Genomic DNA, 25,079 nt, shown 5'->3' on the forward strand with positions numbered 1-25,079 from the left:
TAGATATAAACCATCTTGACCTGTCATTTAGGTGATCAAAGCTATCATCCTTCGGGGTTTTGTGGATTCTCGGTTAGTTGCAGAGACCATTGTCGTGATTGTTCTTCGCTAGAAATTTCTAGAGAGAGAATGAAAAGTGGAGGAAGAGAATTCATGGGTAGTTCTGGAATAAAAAAGTTCTAAAATGACCTAAAAGATAATTATGAATATTATTTCAAGCATTAAGAACAATTAAACATATTATAATTACACTCTTTAGTTATTTGAAAATTTTAAGTGATTTTTTACTCATTATATAAAATATTTTGACCCAAAAAATCGTTTCCTCTTAATAAAAAGACATGAACGGATTACTGACCTGCAAATTTTCATCCATCTTCATTAAGTTCTGAAAAGTACTTGGTCTATCTCCAAAGAAAGCTATTTCTTTAGCTTTTTCAGATATGTTTTTTCACGGAGATTTATCGCCACTTCTTCTACTAGCTTACCTTCTTTTCTCTGCGAACTTTAACCTATCAGAATCACAAAATAACTCGTTTTTAATCAATGGGACCGATCGACTTTCTTTGATTTCATTCAAGAACCAGATAACTTTGGATTCTCTTGGTTCACTAAACTCCTGGAGCAATTCAGTTCACTTCTGTAAATGGAGTGGAGTTATATGTAGTCTTAGTGACCAAAGGGTCACAGTTCTGGACTTAGAAGGACAGAGACTCGTCGGTTCGTTATCACCTTCATTGGGTAATCTCACTTTCCTTCAGACGATCAATCTCGCATATAACAACTTTCATGGAGAAATCCCAACTTTTAAGGTTGAACTATCTTAATCTGAGTCAAAACTTTCTAAATGGAGAGATCCCATCAAATTTGAGTAATTGTTTGGGTCTCAAAAGCATCAACTTAATCCAAAAAGAGCTTGTCGGTAAGATTCCTTTGGAACTTTCCTTTCTACTAGACCTTCAAGTATTGAGTCTTTCAATCAACAATCTCACGGGAAATATCCCGCCTTCACTTGGCAATATTTCATCACTAACTCGTCTTTCTATAGGAAGAAACAATCTAGTCGGAAGTATTCCGACTGATCTAGGCAGACTCTTCAAATCTCTCAAAATTTTCTATCAGGTTTCATCCCTTCTTCCATTTACAACTTGTCTTCTATGTACATGTTTTCAGTTGCATCTAATCGATTAACTGGAAGCCTTCCACCCAATCTAGGCCTATTGTTTCTGAAACTTGAGATGTTTTATGTTGGAACAAATCAATTTACAGGAACCATCCCTGTTTCAATATCTAATGCTTCGAAACTTGTGGAACTTTATTTCACCAATAATAGATTTAGTGGATCAGTTCCTCAAAATTTGGGGACATTGTCAAGTCTACGTAGACTAAATCTCGGTAATAACGATCTTGGAGGCACGAAATTCAATGATCTCACTTTTCTGACTGCCTTGACCAACTGCTCCAAGTTGGAGCTTTTGGACATAGATAGCAACCATTTCCGAAGTCAATTGCCTAAAAAAGTAGCAAATCTCCTGCTTACCTGCAGGTATTAAAAATAGCAGGAAATGAGATATCTGGAGAAATTCTCAAAGAGATCGGAAATCTTGTCAACTTAACTCTACTAGGTCTAGAATCTAACTTATTTACAGGTAGTGTGCCAACTTCTATTGGAAGGCTTAAAGAGATGCAGGTACGATCTCTACGTGGAAACAAACTTTCAGGTCAAATCCCAACTTCATTAGGGAATCTCAGTTTATTAAGTCGACTATGGTTAGGAGGAAATGAACTTTCAGGGACTATACCTTCAAGTCTGGGAAATTGCCAGAATCTGCAGTCATTACAACTTTTTGAAAATAATCTTGAAGGTATCATACCCGGACAAATTATGAATATTTCCTCCCTAACAATTTATCTCGACCTATCCCATAATTTATTTGAAGGATCCTTACCATATGAAGTGGGTTCGTTGAAGAATCTTGCGAGCTTAGACGTATCGGACAATAAATTGGCGGGAGAAATACCTCAAACACTGGGTAGTTGTGTGAGCTTGGTATATCTTCTCTTGAATGGTAACTTCTTTAGTGGAGCCATTCGGCAGTCTTTGAGTAACTTAAGAGGCATTCAAGAAATGGATCTTTCGAGCAATAATCTGTCTGGCCAGATACCAAGATTTCTGCAGAAGTTAAATCTGTCATTCAACACTTTAGACGGTGATCTACCAGAAGAAGGGATATTTAGAAATGTTACTGCGATTTCAATACTTGGTAACAATAAGCTATGTGGTGGAATCCCACAGCTAAAGTTGCCAAAGTGCCATAATAAAGATTCAAAGCAAAAGAAACACAAAATCGTTCTCAAAGTAATAATCTCGATATCAAGTGTGGTTTTAGTATTTCTGGTATTATTAGTACTCATCTTTGGTAGATTTTATTGGAAAAGAAAGCATCAAGACATATACTTGTTCACATCTCCGTTGTAAGATAAACATTTGAAAGTTTCATACTCAGAGCTGCTTAAATCAACTAATGGGTTCTCTTCGACTAATTTAATTGGCAAGGGAAGTTATGGATCAGTTTACAAAGCTATATTAGGTCAGACAGAAAAAGTTTTCGCAGTTAAAGTTCTCGATGTGCAGAAACGAGGAGCTTCGAAGAGTTTCAAGACGGAATGTGGAGCATTGAGAAACATCCGACATCGAAATCTTGTCAAGTTAAGGACTTCCTGCTCAAGTGTGGACTACAAAGGCAACGAATTTAAAGCTTTAATTTTCGACTTCATGCCTAATGGTAATCTGGATGAGTGGTTGCATCCAAGTGGAGATAATCGAAACAAGTTCAGAAATTTGAAATACCTTGAGCGGTTATCTATAGCCCTTGATGTAGCTTCTGCTTTAGACTATCTTCACAATCACTGCCAAACACCAATTGTACACTGTGATCTAAAGCCAAGTAATGTACTTCTTGACGACAACATGACTGCACATGTTGGTGATTTTGGGCTAGCAACAATCCTTTCAGAAATCAACAATAAAGCCTCGCATAATACTAGCTCGGCTGTGATAAAAGGAACCGTTGGTTATGTTGCTCCAGGTAACTAAATCTATTCAGCTTGTTATCTATGTGTTTATTACAATTATGAAGCTTCCAAGAACAGTATTTATGTGTTTATCTTCGTTCGAAATCGAATAATAGATCATGATCATTTTCAGAGTATGGTGTGGATGGCAAAGTTTCTACATATGGCGACGTGTATAGCTATGGTATCTTATTGTTGGAGCTATTTACAGGAAGGAGACCGACAGATGAAATGTTCAGGGATGGTTTAATAACCCTTCATGAGTTTGTGAAGATGGATTTCCCTGACAGAGTAATGAAGATTATGGACCCGAAACTGTTCTTAGAAGAAGAAAATATCAATCCTATGGACAATGACGAAAACTGGAATAGGTTAGAGGAATGTTTGGTTTCCGTCATTAGAGTTGGGCTCTTATGTACTGTGGAATCTCCAAGAGCAAGAATTAATATGAGAGATGTTGTCAGCGAGATGCAAGTGATCGCAGATCATGCAAGTTCATCCGAATAATAGGCTGGAGATTCCTTTCGCATCTAATTTAAGTTAGTATCGTATCAAATTAGGAACACTTGCTTATGAAGTTCACCATTAAGATTAGGAGCTGTTATATTAAAATAAATTATGATTTCTTTCTATTTCGTTTCTCTAAAGGTTCATGTCTAACATTACAACCTACAACCACAAGAAACTTCTGCATACAAATTTACATCATATTTCCTCTATGAACTTTGAATAAAAAGATCAACCGTACTATTTAATCCATACAAGAGATTCCGATTTTACCTACACAAACTACATATTCTACCAGGGAAATTATGAAGAATGACAAAAAGGAGAAGACCAAAAACATTATTCGAGTCAATGAAACTAAACTAAACCCTGGAAATCAATCAAGCGGAAAAAATAAAAATGAATTATATACAAAGATTTATATGCAATAAATCAAAACAAAGATATTGAACAAGAAATAGACGAAACTCCTACAAATGTGTACCTCATCATCGATCACATTTATAATCAATAAGTTTGGAATTTCTTATAGAACAAGAATGCTGAATAATGGCATGTTTAATCGAGCTAACCGAAGCTTCAAGCTCCTTACCAGATTCAACAAGAGTACACCTGATCTAGTTACAGGTCATTTGGTTGATAACTTGACAGAACTCGTAGTAAAAGCTGATTTACTCGGTGCCATTAGTCAGACCAAGTAAGGTCGGGTTGGCAGGCTAGTTTGACTTTGCCAGATCACGCCGCGGACAAAGTAAAAATTATTTAATAGTAAATCAGCTTACTGTGCTAGCAATAATAGAAAAGAGTAGCATAAGCACAATAGATGATGAATCCAGTATGATTCAAAGTTCGTTCATGTCTTGATTCTTGTTCTTCTCATTATTATTCAAGACTGAATTACTCTTATTATGTGATCTAATGTCATGCAGTTTACTGACTACATTTTCCATTACCATTCGGTCGCTTGGTGAATACGCAGAACAGGAGATACCAATTTTTATCACTGCAACCAAGCATTCCTCGATTCTACTATCTACAGTCCTCATTTTGTGCTCAACTTCAAGTACAAGTGCTTTTTCTTCTAGTTCTCTTGCTTCAACCTCCTCTACCCCATCTTCTGCCATTGCTACTGCTGCTGAAAACATGAGTGGGTCGACAATCTCCATCACTCGATCAGGCAAACCACTTACAGAATAATTGTGAAGATTTAGTCCGTCCTTGAACATCTCATTTGTGGGTCGTTTTCCTGTAAACATCTCCAACAACAAAATTCCATAGCTATATACATCACCAAGGGTAGAAACTTGACCACCCATTCCATACTCTGCAATTTTTCGAATCGCTTAAATTAGAGTCAGTCTAGTAGCAATATCTTGTATTCAAAGCAAATTCCAGTTTAGAGAATGTCTTTTACCTGGAGGGACGTAACCGATGGATCCTCTTAACCCAAGTGATATGCTTTGATTTTCAGATGAACTATTTGATGTTTCAAAGAGGAACTTTGCTAAACCGAAGTCACTAACATGAGCTATTACATCTCCGTCTAGAAGTACATTACTTGGCTTTATGTCACAGTGAGCAATAGGATTCTCACAATTATGATGAAGATACTCTAATGCAGAAGCTACATCGATGGCTATATTTAGTCTCTGACTAAGATTTAAACTCTTCAATCGACCATTTCCTACATCAACTTCTGGATGCAATCTTTGTTCTAAACTCCCATTTGACATAAACTCAAAAATTATAGCTCTAAAGGCATTCCCTTCATAATCGGTACTTGAACATGTAGTTATGACTTTAACGAGATTACGATGTCGAATGTTTCTCAAAGCTTCACATTCAGATGCGAAACCCTTGAAAGCACCCACTTGTTGAAGGTTCATTACCTTCACAGCAACTAACTTTCCATCTTCACCGCTAACTCCTTTGTACACGCGACCAAAACTACCCACACCGATCAGATTGCCGATGGAGAAACCACCAGTCCATTTAAATAGCTCTGTGTAAGAAACAGTTCCCAAATGCACATTCTTTGAGTTGGATGCAGTACCTCCAGCTCTTTTTCTAAACTTTATAATCCAAAAATAAGCAACAAAAGACAGTATAACTACAACTAGAATCCCAACTACTACTGGAACTATTACTTTTGGGGAAAGAAAACTATGTGATTGAGGAGTGGCTTCTTGCAAGCACGCAGGTAGATGTAGTTTTGGTACACCACCACAAAGTTTGTAGTTTCCTAGAATAGAATCGGCAAAAATCCCAGCTTTTGGTACTTCACCTCTAAAATCATTGAAAGAAAGATTGAGGTGCTTTAGGGACGAAAACTTCTCAAGATAGTCGGGGATCTTCCCAGACAACTTATTATTTGAAAAATCCAACTCTTCTATACCTCTTAGAGCACTCAGAGAGTGAGGAAGTGTTCCCTCAAAGCGATTTTGATTCATGTACAGGATTTCCAAGCTTATGCAGTTGCCTAAAGTACTTGGAATTGTACCGGAAAATTGGTTATTCGACAAACTCAGTATCCCAAGATTTTTTAAATTACCCACTTCTACGGGTAAAGAACCTGTCAAGAAATTGTGATTTATGGCCAAAGAAATTGAGAGGGAAGAAAGATTGAAGAACTGAACTGGTATGGTTCCATTGAGATTATTATGAGAAAGGTTCAGAAGTACCAAGTTTTCACAATTTCCTAGAGTAGAAGGTATGCTTCCTCGTAAGTTGTTCATCTCCATGTAGAGCGAATTCAACTTAGACAAGTTTCCAATGGAGGATGGTATAGGACCTGAAAGCTTGTTATCGTTCATATACAACTTCTCTAACTTCTGAAGCCTCCCTATCCCAATAGGGATACTACCACTCAAGTAGTTATAATCCAATCCGAATGCTGTCAAATTGACAAGATTCTGAATCCCTCCAGGTATTCCGCCATAAATATTATTTCCTCCTATTTGGAAAATTTCAAGTTGGGTCGATAGGTTGGCTATCAGTATGGGTAATTCGCCTCCAAGGCGATTATTTGATAAGCCCAACACTCTCAATTTAGTACAATTGACCAAATAAGTAAGGATATCCAAGTCTCTAGTGCCCCCAGATCCAAGTTGATTGCTACCAAAATTGAGCCTGGTCAGTCCCTGTAATCTCCCCAAGCTTATAGGAACAGGTCCACTGAGACGGTTAATTTCAAAATCAAGGATTTCAAGTCCAGATATGTTGGACAACGAAACTGGTATGCATCCCGTGAAATTGTTTACACCACCAGCAAAAACCTTTAGATTAGGAAGAGTAAGGCCTATATCCGGTGGAAGTTGACCCTGAAGATGATTCAGTGCAACAGAGAAGTAGTATATAGAGGAGATGTTAAATATTGAATGGGGAATAATACCACGTAGCTTGTTACCGTAAACTTGAAAGAATCCTAAGCTCCTTAATTGACCAAATTCATCGGGTATGGCTCCTTCGAGATTATTTGTTGCTAGAGAGAGTGCAAATAGAGATGAAAAGTTGCCTATCCAGGGTGGTATTCTCCCAGTAAGATTGTTTCCACCTAGACCAAGATAGAACAGCTTTGTAAGTGAACTCAGCTGGTCAGGTATAGTTCCAACAATATCGTTATAAACTAAGTCCAGAACTCGTAGATCTGAACAGTGGGTCAGGTTTGCTGGAATCTGGCCTGTAAATGAGTTATAAGTCAGATTCAGAAACTGCAATTGCAGCAAACGGCCGACTTCTTGAGGGACTTCACCATGGAAGTAGTTGTCTCTTAAGTTCAAACCAGAAAGAAAGGTAAGATTACCAATGGAGGGTGGTATTGATCCCACTAGTTTATGACTTTCTAAGTTCAAGCTCACCACCCTTCCATCAGAGGGATTGCAAGAAACTCCTGTCCATTGACAGAAATGTATAGAATTATTCCATGAGCTCATGACTTTAAGTGGATCATGAGTTACCCTATCCTTGAATGAAAGCAAAGCAAGACGGTCTGACTCGTTTCCAATAATGGTGGTTGTCCTGATTCTCGATTGTGATAAAGAACTCATGAGAAGAAAAAGAGTGACATGAGTACATAGTGACAAATACATGCTTAATCTCGATAAAAAGAACTGAATTTGGCAAATTCCTTCATGAAAAATGAAGCCCTTTCAAGCTTATATTCATATTTATTAGTTTGAAGATTGATTCTGCTCCACTAATGTGATAATAATACAGCTCCTACCTTAATCAGTAAATTCAAGTTCAGACACCGTTGACACTAACACCAACTTGACTCAGCCTTAAATTGAGTCACCCACCTCTTTATCTTTGATGTGGGAGGTGTCTTTTTTATTTATTTATTTCTGGTAGGCGGTAGTCACTTCTTTTCTCAATTTTTTGCTAGGCTGGGATGGGGAAGATGCATTTAGGTTGGTAATCACATTTACTTTTAACCGTAAACCCTATACACACAGACACAGTATGCTACCATGTTTAATACCTTGGAGGTGATCCAAACTAAAATTCTATACAATTTAGAATTCAAAATCCTTTCTTTTACAGTAAATTTATGGTAAAATTTTCTAGATAAACGTCATATTCAACCATGGGAATTATTCAACTTCAATTTGATTTCTTTCTACATGAATAGGGCAAAACAAATCCAATGCCTATAATCTGATGAAGAACGGGAAAAGACCCAAATAGAAATCAATGCATCATCTAATGAAATGAAACTTAAACACTAGAAATAAATCCAGTAGAAGGAAAATGTCGAAATAGAAATCAATAAATCATCAAAATAAAAATATCACCTGTAAACTTGAACTTCATTGTCCATTGGGTTCATAATCAACAACTTCAGAATTCTGAACAATTCCTCAATTCTACAGAGTCCTCATTCTGTGCTCAACTTCAAGTACAAGTGCTTTTTCTTCTATCTCTCTTGCCTCAACCTCCTCTACCCCGTCTTCTACCATTGCTACTGCTGCTGAAAACATGAGTGGGTCTACCATCTCCATTACTTGTGAAGATTTAGTCCGTCCTTGAACATCTCATTTGTGGGTCGTTTTCCTGTAAACATCTCCAACAACAGAATGCCATAGCTATAGACATCGCCCAAGGTATCAAGATCTTGTATTTAAAGCAAATTTCGTATTAGAGAATGTCTTCACCTGGAGGTATATAACCGATGGATCCTCTTAACCCAAATGATATACTTTGAGTTTCGGATGAACTATTTAATGTTTCAAATAGTTATGAAGATACTCTAATGGAGAAGCTACGTCATGGCTATGCCTATATTGAGTCTCTTTTTAAAGTGGCTATATTGAGTCTCTGGCTAAGATTAAAATTCTTGGGATGGTCATATTCCCTGTCACCTTGTGGATGCAACCGTTGTTCTAAACAAACTCCGATTCGACATAAATTATAAAAGGAGAGCCTTAAAGTCATTCCCTTTAGAGTCTATACTTGAACATGTAGTCATGACTTTAACGAGAATACGATGTCGAATGTTTCTCAAAGCTTCACATTCAGATATAAAACTCTTAGAAGCACCCACTTGTTGAAGGTTCAGTACCTTCACAGCAACTGCGGTTCTACCTTCGTCACTAACTCCTTTATACACACATGCAAAAGAACCCACACCAATCAGATTGTTGATGGAGAACCCTCCAGTCCATTTAAATAGCTCTGTATAGCTAACACTTACCAACTGAGAGCTATTTGAGGTGGAAGTTGAAGTTGGGTTGAGAGATTGGCTATTGATTTAGGGATTCCTAACTCTGTCAAATTAACAAGGTTCTGAATCCCTATAGGGATTCTGCCATGAATATCATTTCCTCCTACCAAGAATCGTTGAAGTTGGGTTGAGAGATTGGCTATTGATTTAGGTATTTCGCCTCCTAGACTATTTTCTTTTGAGGGATAACGCTATCAGACTAGTAAAGTTAGCCAAAAACGTAATTATATTCAAGTCATTGGTTCTCCCTGATCCAAGTTGATTTTTCGCACAAATTAAGCCAAGTTACCTCTTGTAATCTCCCTAAGCTTATAGGAACTGGTCCACTTAGACTGTTACTTTTAAAATCAAGCCTTTCAAGCCCAGATATGTTTGAAAAGGAAACTGGAATGTTTCCTGAGAAGTTGTTTACTCCACAAACGAATAAGATTATATTAGAAAGAATGAGGCATATATCAAATGGAAGTTGACCTTGATAGGATCCTAAGCTCCTCAGTAGACCAACTTCATCTGGTATGGCTCCTTCAAGATTATTCAGTGCGAGTGCAAGCGTATATAAAGAAGAAAGGTTGCCTATCCAGGTTGGTATTCTTCCAGTAAGATAGTGTACACTCAGGTTGGTATACTTCCAACAATGTTGTTATAAGTTAAGTCCGCTTGGCTGTAATCGCCGCAAAAGACCGCTTAGGTTTAAATGAGTAAGGTAAGATTTCCAATAGAGGGTGGTATTGATCCGACAAGTTTCTGGCTTTTTAAGTTCAAGCCCACCACCCTCTCATTAGAAGGGTTGCAGGAAACCCCTACCCATTGACAGAAATGAATAGAATTGTTCCAGGAGTACATTATTGGGATGGATCTTCAACTACTCTCTCCTTGAATGCAATCAAAGCAAGACGGTCGGACTCGTTTCTAGATGCGGTTATTGTGGATAGTGATTTAGAATTCATGAGCAGAAGAAAAATGACATGCATATATAGTGAGCAATACATGCTTAACCTCATAAAAAAGAATCGCAAAGTATTATATTAGCATAACTCCTTCAAACAAAATGAAGCCCCTTTCGAGCTCACATTCATATTTATTAACCTTGACTTTAGCTTTACAAGGTCTCGGATATATTGTACAAGAAATTACCTATGGAGTTGCGAAGAAAAATAAACTTCAGCATGGCTTCTTTTTTTATTGCAGACCAACTATGAAACTTTCTATGAGAGAAAGTTCTCTATATTAGCACAATATTGGGTTCTTGGTTCCCTTATGATATGAAGGACATGGTCTTGGATGAGATGAACCAACAATGACACGAAGGGTCGTGTGCAAGATGGGTCTTCGTCAACTAAGTCGGACCTGATCGTCTATCTCCATGAATTCCAATTCTTAGGAAATCTTCTCTAATGGCACACAACTCCATTACCACATCCATCATATTCATTCTTTCAGCTGCTGATTCGACCGAACAAGCTACACCGATTTTCATTATTGAGTTTAAACACACCTTCAGTTTACCTGCTCGAATTCCATCTCTATTAATGCGTTCTTGAATATCAATTAACAGGCGTTGATCGATCATCTGAAGTGTTATCCCTTCAGATGACATAACCAGCTTCGAAAAACTATGAAGGTTTAGATCTTCTTTGAACATCTCATCTGTTGGTCTTTTCCCTGTAAACATCTCAAGTAAGACAATACCAAAGCTGTATACATCACCTTTTATAGATGCTTCACCACCCATTCCGTATTCTGCATTATTGAAATGTCTGGATTACTATAAGAAAGAGACTAAATTTATCTTGTTTAGTCGGCGAAGTTAATTTCTTTTTTATCAATAAAATTTTGAAGGAAATAGAATGAAATGAAGTAATACAATACCTGGAGCAACATAACCAATAGATCCCTTAATTGCAGCAGATGAGGAGATAGTTGGATTTTGACTAAAACTAGTCGAAATGGTGGTGCTGAGGAACTTGGCTAGTCCAAAATCACCAACATGGGCAGTCATGTCATCATCTAGGAGAATGTTGCTTGGCTTTAAATCACGATGAACGATCGGTGTTTCACACTGATGATGAAGATAATCTAATGCAGAAGCAACGTCGATTACTGCATTTAGTCTCTGCAAAAGATTAAAATGTCTCGGTTGAACTTCCAAATTCATTTCTGGATCAGTGTGTAACCAATTCTCTAGACTACCATTAGCCATGAACTCAAAAACAAGAGCTTTGAAATCATTGCCTCTACTATCAACACTAGAGCAGACAGTCAAGATTTTGATTAGATTTCGATGTCGGATGTTTCTCAAGGAATTGCATTCAGCCATGAAACTTTTTGAAGCTCCTTGTTGTTGAAGGTTGAGTACCTTCACTGCAACAAATCTTTCAGTATTACCATCGTCCCTTAGAACTCCTTTATAAACAGAACCATAACTACCCACACCAATCAAATTTTCTGATGAGAACCCATCTGTTGCTCTGAGGAGTTCAGCATAAGAAACCCGTAAATATTGATGATCAAACGAAGCTTCAGAAGTAGGTTTCTTTCTTGATCGACTATGTTTAATCACAACATAACATGCTATTAAGCAAAGGATCATGGCGACAGCAATAATTGGTGTTATTAGTTTTAGTAGTATAGACTTCGGATGTTTCTTCGGGCCAAGAATAGGTTGGACAACACATACTGGCAGTCTGAGACTAGGAATACCTCCACAGATCTTATTGTTTCCAGTAAGTGACAAGGCACTAGAATTTCTAAAAACACCTTGTTCAGGTACTCTACCTTCAAAAGCATTAAAAGACAGGTTCAATTTGTATAGGAAACGAAGCGACCCTAAATATTCGGGAATTTGACCTGTTAACTTGTTACTTGAAAGATCCAACTCTTGTAGGGATCCTAAAGCACTCAAAGACTGAGGAAGTTTTCCCTCAAAGTGATTTTGCCCCATGTACAAGTGTTCTAAGCTAATACAGTCTCCCAAAGTGCTTGGAATTTGACCACTAAACTGGTTATCTGACAAATATAACTTTCCGACATTTTTTAAGTTGCCCACTTCTAATGGTAAAGAACCACTCAAGGAATTGTGATTAATGGCCAAGAAAAGTGAGAGGAGGGGAAGATTGAAGACCTGAATGGGTACGGTCCCATTGAGATTATTATAAGAGAAGTCTAACAGCACCAAATTTTTACAATTTCCTAGAGTTGAAGGTATGCTTCCTTGTAAGCTATTCCTCTCAAGGTAGAGTGAATTCAAATTAGACAAGTTTCCAATGGAGGATGGTATAAGACCTGTAAGCCTATTATCTGGCAAAGAGAGCACCTCCATCTTCTGAAGCCTCCCAATCTCAACAGGGATACTACCACTCAAGTAGTTACTCTCTAATCCTAATAGTGTCAAACTAACAAGGTTCTGAATCCCCGTAGGAATTCTTCCTTGAATAGTGTTCCCCCCTATAGTAAAGTCTTCAAGCTTAGATGACAGATTGGCTACAGATTGGGGTAATTCACCTCCTAGATGATTATAAGCTAGATTTAAACTATTCAGATTAGTGCAATTAACCAAAGAAGTAAGGATACTCAAGTCTGTCGTTCTTCCTGATCCAAGTTGATTGTAATCGAAATTTAGATTCACTAATCCTTGTAAACTCCCTAAGCTTATAGGAACTGGTCCACTAAAGTTGTTAACTGGAAAATTAAGTACTTCAAGTCCAGATATGTTTGACAAGGAAACTGGAATATTGCCTGTGAAATTGTTTCCGCCACCAGCGAAAACCTTCAGATTAGGAAGAGTGTGGCCTATATCAGATGGAAGTTGACCATGAAGACGATTTTTTGCAACAAGGACGACGTATATAGAAGAGATGTTATAAATAGAAGGAGGAATAGTACCAGATAGTTTATTTTCAGAAACTTGAAAGAATGCTAAGCTCCTCAATTGACCAAATTCATCTGGTATGGCTCCTTCAAGATTATTTTCTCCAAGTGTCAGCTTAGATAAAGATGAAAAGTTGCCTATCCATGGTGGTATTCTGCCAGTAAGATTATTTCTTCTCAGACTAAGAGAAAACAACTTTGTTAGCGAACTCATCTGGTCAGGTATACTTCCGTCCATGTTGTTGTAAACTAAGTCCAAGACTAGGAGATCTAAACAGTGGGTGAGATTGATCGGAATTTTCCCAGTAAATGAGTTATAACTCAAATTCATAAACTTCAATCGTAGGAAAAGACCTACCGCTTGAGGAATTTCACCATGGAAGGAGTTGTCGCTTAGAGTTAAATAAGTTAGAAAGGTAAGATTTCCAATGGAAGGTGGTATTGATCCAACTAGTTTACGACTTTCTAAGTTCAACTTCACAACCCTGTCATTAGAGGGATTGCAGGAAACTCCTACCCATTGACAAAAATGTATAGAATTGTTCCATGAGTTCATGACTTGAAGTGGATCATGAGTAACCTTATCCTTGAACGAAAGCAAAGCAAGACGATCCGACTCGTTTCGAGCAATGGTGGTTGCCGATTGTGAATGAGAATTCATGAGCAGAAGAAAAATGGAATAAATGTAAACTGACCAATGCATGCTTAATTTCAAGAAAGAGAATCAAGAAGTAGTATTTTAGCAAACTCCTTTATGAGAAATGAAACTCCTTCAAACTTATATTTGTATTTTATGTGTGTCAAGTGTCATGTTGTGGGGTCAAAAGACTTTGAACGTCAAACAATTAAGCATTTAAATGAAATTATAGGTGTGAAGAGTTTATTGGCAAAGCATTTAAGTCCCTTGACTTCTTCCGATGAAATTTGGGAGCTACAAACAGCCTCCTTCATTCATCAATTTATCATCCCATTCTCAAGTCTCTTCTGTAAACTAAAGTAAAAAAGTAAGAGAGAGTTTTGATCAAGAGTGTTTTGTATAAGTGTGAGGGTGAGAGTTGTAATGAGATATTTTGTAACCGGGAAGTGCACTAGACTTTGTGTACTGTAACTAGGATATGTTGTAACTTCAAGTTCATAGTGGATTAGCTTGGTGCGGTTGAAACGCAGGACTTGCTCCGAACCTTTATAAATCTTGCGTGTCATTATTGTTTACAAGATCTGGGATATACAAGTGTTATAACTAAAAGTCGCGGAAGCTATCAAACCTATCATAGAAATTGATCCGATTATGAAAATTGTCGAAAAGCTAAGCCAAAATCAAATATGCGAACAGAATTAACGAGGTTCGGCTTTAAAGCCTACGTCCTCGGGCGAACAAGAAATCTTTATTGAAGGATAGATGAAGACGACTCACACAACCCGCAAGTTCGTGCCAAGATGGTACCCTATAGAAATTAACCTTCTATACTAAATCTTCGACGACCGAGAAATTAAACACCGCTCAAAACTATGAACAAAATCTTTCTCACTTGCTCTTTCTCTAGCTCTCTCTAGAAAGAGTTGTTGTTGAGTTGATTGTTGATGTTGTGGTTTGATATGGCACTTAACCCCCTATATATAGTATATCCATCAACTCACTACCGACTATAATAGCGGAATTGGTTTCTAAAAAATTTGGAAACCAAATTGCAAACCGCCTACAACCATTAAAAACCGCCTTGAGTTATTGGAAACGGCCTCTCACAATTCTCCACCTCGTACACAATTTGATACTCTTCAAATTTTTGACGAACACCAGGATACTCCTTGTAAGATATATCTGTTTCTTGTAACTTCATCCGACTGCACCATATGACCATGGTTGCCTACGTACTCTTTTACAGGATCAAGCCTACCGTAGTTCTACCAACCCTTCACATAAAGATTATCTTGTCGCCATTACACCCTTTCGGGCAACTTAACACGAGCCGATTTGTAGCAATTCCAGGCAATGCTAAAACTTGTTACACGTCACCACTTTAGTCAACATGTCCGCGGGATTCTCATCTGTGTGTACCTTCATGAGAGAAACATCACCTTCCTCTATGACATCTCGTACAAAGTGATACCTGAAATCGATATGCTTAGTGCGAGCATGATGAACCTGATTCTTCGCCAAGTGGATCGCACTTTGACTATCACACCATACATCTACGCACTCCTACTTAATCCCTAGATCATCCAGAAGACCCCACAACCACAATGCTTCCTTCACACCCTCGGCCATAGCCATATACTCGGCCTCCGTAGTAGATAACGCAACTGTAGATTGTAACATCGATCGCCAACTAACTGGAACACCATGTAACCTAAATACAAAACCAGTAGTAGATCGTCTTCTATCTAGATCGCCAGCATAATCCGAGTCAACATAACCGCTTACCTGACATGTGTCTCCACCAAAGCACAAACACGTATCAACGGTACCCTTCAAGTACCTCAACACCCACTTCACAGCTTCCCAATGTGTCTTCCCCGGGTTTGCCAAAAACCTACTAACCACACTGACCGCTTGTGAAATATCTGGACGAGTACACCATAGCGTACATCAAACTGCCAACTGCACTAGCATACGGTATACGATCCATATGATCCTTCTCCACCGTAGTAGTGGGAGATTGTTTTCCCGAGAGCCTGAAGTGTGGTGCCAAAGGTGTTGACACCGCCTTCGCATTCTGCATTCCGAATCGAAAAACTACTCGTTCGATGTAACCTTCTGATTCAAGTACAGTTCTTGACCGCTCTCTCTTAATCTCCATTCCCAGTATCTTCTTTGCAGCGCCCATGTCTTTCATCTCAAACTCTTGACTGAGTTTAGATTTCAACTTATTTATCTCCACCATGCTTCGAGAAGCAATAAGCATGTCATCCACATACAAAATGAGATAAATAAAGTCACGTTCGCGAAGCTTTTTGATGTATACACAACAATCATAGTCACTTCTGCGAAAACCATGCTTTAGCATGAAAAAATCAAATCGTTTGTACCATTGGCGAAGGGATTGTTTCAATCCGTAAAGAGACTTCCTCAAACGACATACTTGATTTTCTTTACCCTCAACCTTGTATCCCTCAGGTTGAGCCATATAAATTTCTTCTTGCAAATCACCGTGCAAGAAGGCGGTTTTAACATCGAGTTGTTCCAGCTCAAAATCCCTGTGAGCAACAATACTCAATAGCACCCGAATAGAAGTATGTTTCACGACCGGTGAGAAAATCTCATTGTAGTCGACCCCTTCTTTATGTGCATAACCCTTGGCCACTAGTCTTGCCTTATACCTTGTACCCTTGATCTCGGAAGAATCCTCTTTCTTCTCTTACACCCATTTACAACCAATAACAGACTTACCATCGGGCAATGGGACAACCTCCCATGTCTTGTTCTTGTGAAGAGACTCCATCTCTTCTTGCATAGCAACCAACCAACCCTCTCTTTCCGCCGCGGTAATAGCTTGTTTGAAGGTGACCGGCTCGTCGTCTTCCACCGAGAGTGCATATTCAACCAGATTTGCCTGCCCGTAATGCCTAAGAGGTTTGTCTGACCATAACCTCTGTACCGGCTTATATAACCGTTTCGGCCTAGTGTGTACCGAAACATCCTGCTAATGTTGTTGTAAAACTTGTGTACATTCCCCGTGAACCTCCTCATGATCGGGTTCATTAATTTCCTCATCTCGAGTATTATCCTGATGCTCCACCTGATCATGATTCCTAGAAACCCGTTGGTCTTCGGCTTCTACTTCCAATACTTGAGCTTTAGTGGACCCAACATCACCACAACTAGGTACCGTAGTTTTCGCCATAGCTACAATAAATGACTCATCAAACATCACATCTCTGCTGATTACGAACTTCTTGTCTTCCGTACACCATAGCCGATAACCCTTGACTACTGTAGCATATCCTAAGAAAATTGCCTTCTTTGCTCTATTATCAAGTTTGTTTCCTTTAACATGGTAATAGGCCGTACAACCGAAAATCCTAAGTCTTCCGTAATCTGCATGTTCACCTGACCACACCTCGTAAGGTATGCCGCCATCTAAAGAATAATGTGGAAACCTGTTCACAATATAACAAGTTGTAGCAACAGATTCTGCCCACCAATCTACGCCTAATCCCGAATTGGAGCGCATACATCTAGCCTTCTCAAGTAGTGTACGGTTCAATCTCTCTGCGACTCCATTCTGCTGAGGTGTGTTTACTACTGTCCAGTGCCTCACAATGCCTTCCTGATTACAAAACTCCTAAAATGCCCCATCCGTGTACTCGGTCCCATTATCCGATCTTAACGTCTTTAGCTTTCGACCAGTTTTGTTCTCAACCATTGCTTTCCACACCCGGAACGTGTTGAATACCTCATTCTTATGCTTCAGAAAATAAAGCCAGATAAATCTCGAATGATCATCAACGAATGTAACAAAATACCTGCAACCACCCTTGGAAGGTAACTTTGCCGGTCCCCAGACATCGGTATGTACGTAGTCTAATACCTCTTTGCTCTTGTGCTTACTTGAAGAGAACGTTACCCTGTGTGCCTTCCCGAACACACAATGCTCACAAAATTCCATGCAAGGCTTCTTCATGTCCTTCAACAAGCCTTTCCCGCACATCAAAGATAGACCCTTTTCTGACATATGCCCAAGGCGCATATGCCAAAGCCTCGTACTAGTCGTTGGATCTCTTCCACTGATTCCTACTGCTACATCTCCCGTAATTGTTGTCCCCAAAAGTTTGTATAAATTACCGTAACGAGAACCTCTCATTACCACCAAAGAACCCTTAACGACTTTTATGGAGCCATTCTCTATAATTATCTTACAGCCGTTCCGCTCCAACACACCAAGGGAAACTAGATTTTTCCGCAAATCGGATATGTGTCTTACGTCCGTCAATGTTCTCACCACTCCATCGTGCATCTTGATACGTATTGTTCCGAGTCCCACAGTTTTACATATACTATCATCACCCAGTATAACTGTACCACCATCTATACTTCTATAGGTAGTAAACCACTCCCTATTTTGACACATATGGTGTGACGCCCCTGAATCAAGCATCCACTTATCGGAGATCTTTTCAGACACCTCTGTCACCGAGAAACATTAGTCCGCCTCTTCTGACACATATTCCGCCTCTTGCATCTCTTGTTTCTCCTTGTAGCCTTCGTTCTTTTGCTTCAACTTTCTCTTTGGACAAGTCGCTTTTAAGTGGCCAAGCTCACCACAACTAAAGCACGTTTTCTTGAAAGAGCCTCTAGATTTCCCGCCCTTTCCCTTTCCCCTTTCATTACTCCTCTCTCTTGTTGCAAACAACCCTTGTGCTTGTTCCTTGTCTACTCCACCCGACGTCATACTGCTAGTAGCAACCTTACGAAGGTCATCCGCTAATAACGAATTTCTCGTCTCTTCCATGCTTAGACTGTCACCAACAAGCATTAAAGTTTGAACAAGGTTCTCATAGGATTTAGGTAATGAAAGTAACAATATGAGGGTTCCTCAACCTTAACATCGATATCCTTCAAATCTGAGATAATCCTGTCAAACTTATTCACATAATCCTGAATAGAAGAACCCTCTTCCATTCTACATGTGAATAATTTGGATTTCAAATAGACCCGATTTGTTAAAGTTTTCGTCATGAAATTGCTTTCTAGTTTTAACCACACACTAGCCGCTGTTGTTTCTCCATCTATTAGGAACGCCACGTCCCTCTCAAGACACAACATAATGGTGGCCCGTGCTTCGTGATCTAACTCCACCCAATCCTCATCTGACATATCTCCTGGTTTCTTTCCCGTCAACGTCTTGTGTAATTTCTGCGAGATTAGCAGACTCTTCATCTGCAACCGTCAATAAGAAAAATCGTTTTTCCCATTGAACTTCTCTATTTTATATTTCCCTGCTTTGACCGTACCACTTCTCGATCCCATCTTCTTCTTCGTTCAATCCCAAACAAGGCTCTGATACCAATTATTGTAACTAAAAGTCGCGGAAGCTATCGAACCTATCGTAGAAATTGATCCGATTATGAAAATTATCGAAAAGCTAAGCCAAAATCAAATATGCGAACAGAATTAACGAGGTTCGATTTTAAAGCCTACGTCCTCGGGCGAACAAGAAATCTTTATTGAAGGATAGATGAAGACGACTCACACAACCCGCAAGTTCGTCCCAAGATGGTACCGTATAGAAATTAACCTTCTATACTAAATCTTCGACGACGGATAAATTAAACACCGCTCAAAACTATGAACAAAATCTCTCTCACTTGCTCGCTCTCTAGCTCTCTCTAGAAAGAGTTGTTGTTGAGTTGATTGTTGATGTTGTGGTTTGATATGGCACTTGACCCCCCTATAAATAGTATATCCATCAACTCACTTTTGGAAACTCACTACCGACTATAATAGGGGAATTGGTTTCTAAAAAATTTGGAAACCAAATTGCAAGCCGCCTACAACCATTCAAAACCGCCTTGAGTTATTGGAAACTGCCTCTCACAACAAGAAATAGCTATGGAATTTCGAATAAAAATAAACTTCAGCATGGATTTTTTTAATTGCAGATCCACCGAGATACTTTCTACAAGAGAAGTTCTCTATTATATATAAAAAAAATCTTCACTCCTATATAACGACTCCCATCCTCATGTGAGGGTCATCGATGAAGAATATGAGTTCACAACTTCACATTAGTTTATGGTTTGAAAATTAGTTTTGTCTCCAATACAAACTTGCCTTTAGTCCACCAGCACTTCACAATTTCATTATACAGTTCTCTATTTTTTTGTTGGTAGTAGTTTTTTTGAATTGTTCAGCGTGTGCCTCGAACCCTTGACCTCTAGGTGGAAGATTATACCTCTTACCACTCCAACCAAGGGTTGTTGGCTTTTGTTGGTAGTAGTTAGTTCCTACTGTTCCTACTGGTTTTTTGGCGTATTCTTCTTTTTCACAAAGATATGACAACACCATGACAGTTGACCTTGACTTGACGTCAACCACGGAACTCAGAAGACAAGGATATTGAGGAACTACAACTTTCCAAGACGTTAAATGTAGACTCGTCTGATCTTCTCTTCATCCACTGCAGTAAAGCCACCAACCTTCGGTGCTACTTCGCGAAGACATTTGGGATTCAGTGGTGTGCTCCAAGTTCCCTTCAAAAGATTTTGTAACTATGGAGCAGGCTGGGCCATAGGAGTACTAAGAAAGAACTTTGGAGTCTCATTCCAAGTGCAATAGTTTGGTCCAAATAGAAATTTAAGAACTCAAGTACTTTCAAGGAGTGTAACGCCCCTAACAACCGTGAAATTGAGGATGTCCTAGGCCTCTTATATCACTGGTTTGGAAATTTGTCTTGGGCCAAAAGCCTGACTTCTTTGGGTTTCATTTTGAATTAGGAGGAGATTATGAAGTAAGTTGTACCTCATAATTATTTTCCCACATCCTTGTATTTTCCCCCCTTGCAATAAATATTAATTCAAACTTTTCAAAAAAAAATGTAGACCATATGGAAAGTTGTCTAATTTGATAATGAAGGTGGGATTCTTTTCATCCCTTTAATTTTCTTACTTTTGTTAACGTGAGTTCGAAGGTACTGAGTTTTCAGAATTACAAGTAGACGAAAAATTGTCTAATTTGATAGTGAAAGTGGTCTATTTCAGCGACCCTATTCTAGACTTTTAAACTACGTACAATTGGGTTCTAAATTCTTATGGACCAAATTGGGTTCTAAATTCTTATGGACAATTAGTGGAGGTGTGATTTCCTTCACTCAATCTATAAGACAAAGACAGGACTGTTGACCTTGATGACTTTAAGACAACAAGACCTGGACGACTTGACTTAAACCAAAAAGCCCAAGAAATGAGCTAATGTTCAAGATGAAAGATACTATCATAAAACCAAAGAAACGAGCAAATGTCCAAAATGGTTATAACTACCAGGGTCATTTGGGAAAAGTATGAGGTCAAATACGTGATTGTAATCATAGATGTCAGATTCGGTCATTTAGAGAACGAACTCCGATCTGGCTCGATCATACCCTTTTGAGATTCCAAATTCATAGCTGACAACCATGTTGGATCCTTTGCCGCCTGAGTGAAAGAAGAAGGAGCGGGAGGGATAGAAACAAGTAGCAGAGCAGAAGGGATTGGGTATTTTATGGACAAGAGAACATTTGGTTTGAAAATACCATCCTTACTCCTTGTAATCATGGGGTGAGAATTAATTAGGGAAGGGGCAGTTGTTGAATTAAGTGGAGGATTTAAAGTCTCTGGCAAAGTGGTGTAGGTTGAATTGGAAGCATGGGAAAATGGGTTTTGGGAATTAATAGTTTGAGTTGACATTACAGGAGGTAAGGTGGGTAGTGAAGTAGGTGTAGGTATGTTGTAGGTTGAATTATTGAAGACAAGCACTTAGAGGCAACTAAATCTTATAAAATGAGGAAGAAGATGAATTGCATCCTTAAAGATTTCTGCTAAGTGTAACATGAGTGTCAATACTTTAAGTGTTTTAAGTCTAAATGTGTAAATTCATAACAGAAAGATAACTTCACTTTTACAGCTGTTATCTTTCTGTTATCCCTTTCTCTTTTTACCTTTTAGCTGCTCCATTGTAGAAATACATATAAAAGGCATGTAACCTTGATCCAATGTGTATTGAAAAAACCCTAATCATTTTATTCAACTAGAATCTCTTTATGGTATCAGAGCCAGCGGCTCTTTGAAAGAGAAGAATATTTCCTTATTGAAAACCTAAACTTCAGCAGCCTAATCTCACTACAGATCATCTACTTGGATCAAACAAACATCAAAATCATGGCTGAATCAACAAACACCACAACTGAAGCAACAACCAACATTCAAAACAGAAATTACCTTGCATCATCATCTTCTCCTCCAATTTCAAATATTACCAACTTTGTTTCTCACAAACTAGATAATACTAATTACCTACTCTGGAAAGATCAACTTGAATCCATTTTAATCTCCACTGATTTATATGGACATGTTGATGGCTCTTGTCCTGCTCCTCCAAAAACCATTGAAGTTGGTGAAGAAATTGCAGTCAATCCTGAGTATGTTAGCTGGAGAAAGCTGGATCACTTTGTTATGAGTTGCATCAAGGCTACCCTTTCACATAGTGCTGGACAAGAAGTCCTAGGACTTCCTAATGCTGCTACTATCTGGGAGACTTTAGAAACTTTGTTTTTCCAAGAATCATATGCCAAGAAGGGCCTTCTGAAGTCTCAAATCCAGACCATAAAAAGAGGAAATGATACTGTTTCTGTCTATCTTCAAAGGGTCAAAGTAATAGCTGATGCATTGTCTGCTATAAATTGCAAACTCACTGATGAAGACTTGATAATGCACACTCTGAATGGAATTGGGAGAGAATACAAATATCTTTCAGTTCTTATAAAGAATAGGACATCTGAAATGACTTACTCCGAGGTAAAGTCGAAGCTGCTGCAATATGAGCAAGAGTTGGCTCAAGAAATCTCTGAGGAATCCACTGCTGGTGCTACTGCCTTCTTCACACAAGGAGGTGGTAAACAAGGCAATATTTCACGCTTTACACCTCGATTCAAGGAAGCAGTGCCTTACACAAATGGGAGACAAAACAATTTTCATGAACAAAGACAACCTCAACAAACTCAACTTCAGAACACTCAAGATTTTAGTCAAATGGGAGCAGTTCAATGCCAAATCTGCAAGAGATTTGGACATACTGGTGATAGGTGCAGATTCAGATACAGGAGAAACAACCAGAACAACGGTAATCCAAATCGAAATAACAACAATAGAAACTATCAATATCAGCCCCAAAATCAGAATCAACAGCAAGCCTACTTCACTCCTTATGTGACTCAAGCTTCTAATCCAGCAGTAACTCACTTCTTCAACCCACTAGCTCCTTAATACACCTACTCTTCTCCACCTGCTTTCAACAACACTCCAAATTACAATGTAGGAGAAGCCTACACTAGTGTGAATATCCCTCCTCAACAGGTCGAATGGGTTGGAGATTCGGGAGCCTCTAACCACATGGTATCTCATCCACATGGACTTCAGCAAATTCAGCAGCACCCTGGTTCAGTCATGGTAGGAGAAGGCACCCAAGTCCCAATCACTCATCAAGGTAATACCATACTCAAAACTCCTACATACTCTTTTAAACTATCTCATGTCTTATGTGTACCTAAACTTAAGAAGAACCTTCTCTCCATTGCTCAATTCACTAAGGAAAATAACTGCTCCTTCACCTTTTTTCCGTGGGGATACTTGGTAAAGTCCCTTCTCACAGGACAGGTCCTGCTTGAGGGAAAGGTCAGAGACAACCTCTATCCCATCACCTCCTTCATCAACATCTCTCCTTCAGCCTTTTACTGCTCTTTTCAATCGAGTCTCTCTCCAGACATTTGGCATTTTCGACTGGGACATCCCTCAACAAAGACTACTCTTCAACTTCATTCTTCAAGGCAAATTGATCTCTCTTCTTTGCAGCCAAAGGTGTGCACATCTTGCCAACTTGGAAGAAGTCATAGATTGCCATTCATTAGGAGCTCAAGAATTACCTCTCAACCTCTTCAACTTGTTCACTGTGATGTGTGGGGGCCATCTCTGGTTACATCCTCTGATGGGTTTAGATATTACATCATTTTTGTTGATGACTTCTCTAGATTTGTTTAATTTTATCCAATGAGATGTAAATCTGATAGTGTTTCTTGTTTTAAACACTTCAAATCTATCAATGAAAATCTATTATCTTCATCTATTAAATCTTTTCAATGTGATGGTGCTCGTGAATTAATTATGGGAGAGTTTAAATCCATCTTAGATACAAATGGCATTACCCTTAGAGTTTCTTGCCCTCACACCCCTCAACAAAATGGCCTTGCCGAGAGGAAACATAGACATATTACAGAGGTCGGCTTGTCTCTCTTATTTCATGCCTCTGTCCCTTTAGAGTTTTGGGTAGAGGCTTTCTCTACAGCTGCCTATTTGATCAATAGGCTCCCCACACTCACCCTTGACTCGGTTTCTCCATTTCAAACTCTCTTCCATAAGCCCCCTGATTACTCATTTCTTAAAGTCTTTGGTTGTCAATGTTTCCCTTACTTAGGCCCCTATAGACCTCATAAGTTAGCTCCCAAGTCCATTCCTTGCGTGTTTTTAGGTTATAGCAACCTTCATCATGGCTACAAGTGCTATGACCCCATCTCTCATAAAACCTACATAAATAGACATGTCATTTTTAATGAACTTGTCTTCCCCTTTGCCAATTCATCATCTTCCTCCTCCAATTCTCCTACCTGTCCATCCTCCACCACTCAACTTCTTCCTATACCTTACCTTCTTCCTACGTCTCAACCTACATACCCATGTCCTTCGACACCTTCTCTTTCATCTTCCATGCCATCTCCTCTCTCGGTTTCACACCACCCTTCTCTTGCTTCCACTCCATCTCACAACTCATCACCTGCCCCCACTCCTCCACCTTTACCTCCTCCTCCTCCTCCTCCTCCTCCCGCAACTCACCCCATGAGCACTAGAACCAAAACAGGTTCCATCAAACAAAAATCTTTTCCTGACTTCATTGCTCATTACACTTCACTTCCAAAAGAACCTAAAACAATTAAGCTAGCTATGTGAGAGGCAGTTTCAAAATACTTGGTTTCTAATTTGGCGGTTTCTAAATTTTAATTTGGTAATTGGTGAGAAAGGAGGTTTAGTAATCCTTTTCCAAATTGGACTCAAATTGCTCATAATTGGAAACTACCCAAAATTTAGAAACCCATGTTCCTATTATTGGGCTTGTTATGACGGTGGATATCCTATATAAATAGGGGGTTTGAGTGCTTGTAATTCA

At 38.8% G+C, this 25,079-nt stretch overlaps 2 protein-coding genes and 2 pseudogenes across 8 annotated transcripts; 1 reads left to right on the forward strand and 3 right to left on the reverse strand.

Moving 5' to 3' along the window:
- The first annotated feature begins 1,534 nt into the window (after window positions 1–1,534).
- On the forward strand, window positions 1,535–3,820 carry LOC147565450 (putative LRR receptor-like serine/threonine-protein kinase At3g47570; annotated as a pseudogene). Its single transcript, XR_015230205.1, has 2 exons — window positions 1,535–3,089; window positions 3,209–3,820. The product of XR_015230205.1 is annotated as a putative LRR receptor-like serine/threonine-protein kinase At3g47570 (transcript).
- On the reverse strand, window positions 3,765–8,965 carry LOC147565451 (uncharacterized). 5 transcript variants are annotated; one of them, XM_086651940.1, is made up of 4 exons: window positions 8,376–8,747; window positions 7,385–7,471; window positions 4,997–7,135; window positions 3,765–4,906 (listed from the first exon to the last, which is right to left on the reverse strand). In XM_086651940.1, the coding sequence occupies exons 1-4, from the start codon at window positions 8,392–8,394 to the stop codon at window positions 4,425–4,427; spliced, it is 2,727 nt and encodes a 908-aa protein (XP_086508066.1). In that variant the 5' UTR covers window positions 8,395–8,747; the 3' UTR covers window positions 3,765–4,424. The 5 variants fall into 5 exon arrangements, with proteins under 5 accessions (XP_086508066.1, XP_086508067.1, XP_086508064.1 ...); XM_086651941.1 differs by lacking the exon at window positions 7,385–7,471 and having other exon boundaries at window positions 8,376–8,965; XM_086651938.1 differs by having other exon boundaries at window positions 4,997–7,471; window positions 8,376–8,674.
- Window positions 8,582–10,112, reverse strand: LOC147565452 (putative receptor-like protein kinase At3g47110; annotated as a pseudogene).
- A 192-nt stretch (window positions 10,113–10,304) lies between these two features.
- Window positions 10,305–14,007, reverse strand: LOC147565453 (uncharacterized). Of its 2 annotated transcripts, none has more exons than XM_086651942.1 (2): window positions 11,174–14,007; window positions 10,305–11,044 (listed from the first exon to the last, which is right to left on the reverse strand). In XM_086651942.1, the coding sequence occupies exons 1-2, from the start codon at window positions 13,872–13,874 to the stop codon at window positions 10,641–10,643; spliced, it is 3,105 nt and encodes a 1,034-aa protein (XP_086508068.1). In that variant the 5' UTR covers window positions 13,875–14,007; the 3' UTR covers window positions 10,305–10,640. The 2 variants fall into 2 exon arrangements, with proteins under 2 accessions (XP_086508068.1, XP_086508069.1); XM_086651943.1 differs by having other exon boundaries at window positions 10,305–11,061; window positions 11,174–13,921.
- Between the last annotated feature and the right edge of the window lie 11,072 nt (window positions 14,008–25,079).

Source organism: Eschscholzia californica, unplaced genomic scaffold (assembly GCF_041429995.1).
Source record: "Eschscholzia californica isolate CP2 unplaced genomic scaffold, dmEscCali1.0.p SCAF_1, whole genome shotgun sequence".
Taxonomy (NCBI): Eukaryota; Viridiplantae; Streptophyta; class Magnoliopsida; order Ranunculales; family Papaveraceae; genus Eschscholzia; species Eschscholzia californica.